At 58.1% G+C, this 5029-nt stretch overlaps 1 protein-coding gene across 1 annotated transcript; it reads right to left on the reverse strand.

The window, feature by feature from the left end:
- Nucleotides 1-5: 5 nt before the first annotated feature.
- Nucleotides 6-5014, reverse strand: LOC104909228 (tyrosine-protein phosphatase non-receptor type substrate 1-like; the record flags this gene model as incomplete). The annotated part of the gene is made up of 3 exons (XM_010722480.2): nt 4748-5014; nt 119-469; nt 6-28 (listed from the first exon to the last, which is right to left on the reverse strand). Coding segments are annotated over exons 1-3 (441 nt in total), but the record flags the coding sequence as incomplete, so codon positions are not given.
- Between the last annotated feature and the right edge of the window lie 15 nt (nt 5015-5029).

The following is a 5029-nucleotide window of genomic DNA, read 5'->3' on the forward strand; positions in this document are numbered from 1 at the left end:
CCTGACACGGCCAGCCTGGAGGGTCTGGCTGTGAGAGAAGCATTGGCCCATCAGGGAGCGCCCTGCCCATCCCAGCCCCAGAGGAGAGCCCAGCAGGACAGGCTGGGAATCCACTCACCGTGCACCAACACCGCCGTGCCCTCACCCTTCTTAAACACCTCATCACCAAAGATGCCTTTGCTAAACTTCACACAGTAATAGGTGCCGGCGTCCTCAAGACGGACATCCCTGATATGGATGGTGAAGTCTGTGCTGGAGTCATTGGTTGCAGTCATCACACGTGGGAAGGAGCCTTTGTGCTCATAAATGGTTTGATTGCCGCTGCCCCAGCCCTTCAGCCACTTCACAGGGCCAATAGGACCCGATTCAGAAACTGTGCAGTTCAGGGTCAGTATCTCCCCTTTGGTCACCACCACCAGGCCCTGGGGCTGCTGCAGCTTCAAGTCCGAATACGTCTGGGCACCCAGACCTGGGGACAAAGCAGACCACTTTCAGTCCCTCCCAGCTGCAGGAGGACCCTGAGCCCAGCACCAGGACGGAACTGTGAGCCCAGTGCCCTCAGTACAGATGACCCCCGTGTGCCACACTGTGCAGCCAAAACACAGATCCAAGCCCACTCCTCCCAAGACATCCCACTGTGGGGAGAAAACAAGGAACATCATGAGGACACAAGGGCACGCGCTGCACCACACTGAATACCAAGCTCTCCTCTCAGACACAGATGTGACACCGCTTTTTCTGCACTGAATCACCTCGGTTCCAGCCCCGACCCGTGCCAGAGCGCACAGCTCTCAGCTGCAGCCGATGCCATTCCCTTCCCCTCCAGCAGAGGAAAGCCGTGCCCTGGATGCGCGATGGCTGCAGCTGCAGCGCTGTGCCTCCGCCTCGTGCCCCGATGGGAGCATTGCATCTTTCCCGAGCTTCCTGGAGCCTGGGAGAAATCCCCTGCTGAGAGCTGACATGACCACGCTACCACTCTGGAGATGGCAAGCAGTGCGTGGGAGCGGTGCCACGGCTGTGCAAAGACCATTACGTTTGAGCAGGGAGCTCCTGCTGCAGCTGCCAGCACTGGGAGCGTGCACACATCGAGGTAGGGCCATGCATGCACCACGGTGCAGCTGCACCCCCACAGCCCGCTCACTGGCCCTTTGCATAGAAGGCCACAGCTGCACCAGGAGGTCCCCAAGGCAGATTGATGCAGTGGTACCCCAGCACAGCCACGAGCTTTGGGCCTTGGTGCTTCCCTTTGGAGCCACAAAGCCAACACGTGGCACTGAACCAAAACTGTGCCACAAGATAAAGGTGGAAACGCCAACTGTCCCACCTGAGCAACAGGCTGAGCTGCTGTTTTCCATCGCAACAGTGACCGTGTGGGCTTCTGCAAGTGGAGCTGACTTCTGGGGTGACACCCACGTTTGGGGAGCAGCCCCAAAGCAGAGCCCTGGGCACAACCAGCACACGGCACAGCCAGCTCAGCTGGTGAGCCCCTCCCAAGCCCCTCCACTGCCCGCAGGCTTTTTGCAAGAGCAGTTGAGCAACACAGAGAGGAAGTCATAAAGCATCGCTTGCCCCACACTGCACCCACACGGGGACAGGGCTGCTCTGGGCACAGGGACCCACTGCCTCCAGGGCAGACCCCCAGCCTCTTTGTGCGCCCAGGGCAGCTGCTTTGCTGACCTCTCACCGCACCCGGTCCAGCAAACAAAGCCCACAAACTAGCATGAGGTGTTGCAACACAGGAAAGGTCATGCTGCAGGAAGAGCTGGGCCCCCTCGGCACCACCTGATGAGAGCTTCTCTCCCTGCTCCCAGCTACAATCCTGCAGAAAATTGGCTTTGCAGCAGAGCAGTGTGCACCTGCACCCCATTCCCTTGGGCACCCACAGCACCCATCACAGGAGCCGCAGGAGCCCAGTGCAGCCCCACTGAGCACAGCCCTCTCCAGTCCACACGTTCCCTCTGCATCCTCCCTCTCTCCATCTGTTGCGCTCCCGGCGAGGCACGCGCCGTGCCTGGAGGGGAGGAAGAACTCCAGCTTTAGGGTCTGGGGGCTTCAGAGCACTCATGGGCACCAGAGCAGGGCTGGGGAGTGGGCACTGCTCAGTCAGAAAGCGCATCCCTGGCTGGGGCTGCCAGAGCTCCTGCTGGCCCCCAGCACTGGCATCTCTGTGCTGGCAGCTCTGGGGCTCCGTCATCACACGGCTCCAAACAGTCTCTCAGCTTGGAGTGGAATGCAGCTTTTGGCTATTTTTTCTTCTTTCATGTGCTAATTTAGAGATTTTTTCCCACAGATCTGCTTGCCCGGCGCTCTCTTCAGATTGCTACATTCAGGATTTGCAGGAAATCTGTTATACACGAGCTTCAGCCACAGAACGCAGCATTGGCACCACGCTGGCTTAACCGGCCCCACTGCTCCTCCTGGATAACAACCACACGGCCATCCCCGCACAGCCTGGTGATCCCAAACCACGGACACCCCGACACCCCTCTGGGAACATCTCCCAGAGCACAACCTGCTCCCAATCCCCGCACCGCCAAACCCCCATCCCCCTGCAATGGGAAAGCACAAAGGGGAAGTTGCATGAAAACCCCCTGCAAGCCGAGAAATGCAAAGTTTCAACCCAATTTCCTCCCCACTGCCCTTGCCCTGCAGCCAGCTTCCCCTTGCACCACGCAGACCTCTCTCCTTCCTTGTTCTCACCCAGCTCATAGCATGCATCATCCCCACGAGTTTTCCATTTCGGTGACACATTTTTATTTTTTTTTTGCTCCATTTCCACCTTTTGAAGTATCTGATACTGAACAGATTGCAAGAGGCCGGGGTTTAATTCGGGAGAAGGTGCCTGCATGCTTCGGGCCGGTAAAAATAGCTTTCCTTCTGAAGGCACCAAGGAAGGAGTTCTGGGATGGAGCGGGGTGTGCAGCTGGCCGCCGGCATGCGGGCACTGTGCAGCACCCCAAAATAATCCCAATGGAATTTCACCTGCACAGGGAGGCTGTGGGGAAACTAACAGGTGCTGGCTATAAAAAGAGCCTGGAAGCAGCATTTTGGAGGATAAGAGACCCTGGGATGATTACCCAGGCAGGGCGATAGTAGGGGCTATATTTGACACTGCTGACATCAGAGGATGCCTCAAATCACGCACAGCCATCATTTGCAGGCTGCACTCCTACAGCAGTAACAGAAATTCAGCTGTGTGGCCAAAGCCCCACAACCAAGCAGGTTTCCGACTTGAGGGAGGCTGCGGGAAGCTGAAACCCTTCAGTGAGCAAAGCTCATGCAGAAAGTGAGCGGCCAAGATTTTGCAGAGGGCTCTTTGCCCTAGAGGGAGATATCCTGCAGGATCTCCCCTTTCCCCCTTTGCTTCCTGCAGCAGCACTGCCCCTGCCAGCTCCTCTGTAGCACAGTTGGATTGCAGGGCAGGATGGTCCCTGCTGGAAACCCACATGGAAAACAAGGTTTGCACGCCTGCACCATCAGCCAGACAAAGCAGTTCTCCAACCAACTGGAAACCCAGCGCTCTGTGCCCCTTTGGGGGCTGGGATGAATCTTTTTGTCCCAATGGAAAAAAAGGTGTTGTCCCTTTGGGGTCACACTTGGTGAAGCTCAACAGTTCTGCTTCAGCCATTATCATGGCAGGAAATCACAGCAGCTTCACTGGGGCACTGCAGCCAAAACCTCCTTTGGCTTTGAGCAGCTTGGAGCGCAAAGCTCGGGGCCAACGCTCCCCAGCTGCGGGCAGGCAATTAGGAAAGCAAGCAGTGCTGTGTCAAAAGCATTTGCTTTCTGTTGGAGTTCACACTCAGCTCTGCACCGATGGAGAGCTGCAAGGGAAGAGGTCTCCAGTGCGCCTGGAGGGGCACAGCTCTGCCCAGGGCGTGCAGCCCACTGCAGGGGGAGATGTGGGGTCTGGACAGAGCTAAACAGGCACAGTGCCCACTGGGGAGGTGCATCACTTTTGCCCTACAAAGTTTGCTCTGTCCCCTAAAAAGCCACAGACAACAGCAGGCCAGAAGGAGCCCAGCTCCTCTGCACTATCACTCAAGATTAATGACAGTGAAACACTCTAGAAATGAAACATCCTTGAAAGCAGCACCCAACGTAGGGCTTTGTTCCTGGTGGGCCAAGAAACTTCCTGCTCCCATAAGGGGAAGGGAAACAGCAGGGTAAGCACTGACTGTGCCTTCTCACAGCACTCTCCTATGGGACCGATGGGGCCACAAACCACGGGGAGGGCAGGAGGAGCCACGGGGAACCCGAGGGGACCCGGAGCTGCCCTAAGTGAGCAGCACGGGGTGCAGCCCCACTTTGCTGGAGCTCAACAGTTGAGCAGTGAGGAGCGAGGACAAGATGGGGGGGAGCGATGGGGGGCAGCCATAAAAACAAGGTTTGAGTTTTAAAGAGAGCTCCCTGCCGAACTGCCCTCCTCCCATCCGCAGCAATGCCGGGGGCGATGCGCCTCTCCCGGAGCCCGCGGGGTGCTGGCAAAGGGTTGGAAGCAACGTGCCTCTTCACGTCCCTAATTGCCGCATGTGGCTGCGGAGGGGGATGGATGAACGGCTGGGAGCAATGGAGCCGGGCCCCGCGCTGGAGGTCATCGCCTGGAAAGGTCACAGCAAAGCGCGGCGGCACCGCATCGCGGCCGGTGCGGGGTTGGAAGCGGGGAGAGGAGCGGTAGGAAGGACGGGAGAAGAGGGAATAGGGAAAAAAAAAAAACCACAGCAAAAAGAGAGAGCTCCGGGCTCACCTGGGCAGGAGGGCGGGCAGAGCAGCAGCAGGCAGAGCAGCGGCCAGGCGGGGGGACGGGGCTCCATCTCCGGCTCCTCCTGGAGAACAGAGAGCAGAACGGCTTCAGAGAGGAAAAAGAACAACAAAACCCAACCAACCAGCCAGGCAGAATTGCAAATGGAGAAGGAAACGGCACTTCTCAGCCCCTAAATGAGGAAGGACGGCCATGCCCCCCTCTCTCCCTCCTTTTCACCCCCCGTTTCGCCGCAGCGCGGTGCGGATCGCACGAACCTGGCCGGGC

This window comes from Meleagris gallopavo, chromosome 22, assembly GCF_000146605.3.
Source record: "Meleagris gallopavo isolate NT-WF06-2002-E0010 breed Aviagen turkey brand Nicholas breeding stock chromosome 22, Turkey_5.1, whole genome shotgun sequence".
In the NCBI taxonomy this organism is placed as follows: Eukaryota; Metazoa; Chordata; class Aves; order Galliformes; family Phasianidae; genus Meleagris; species Meleagris gallopavo.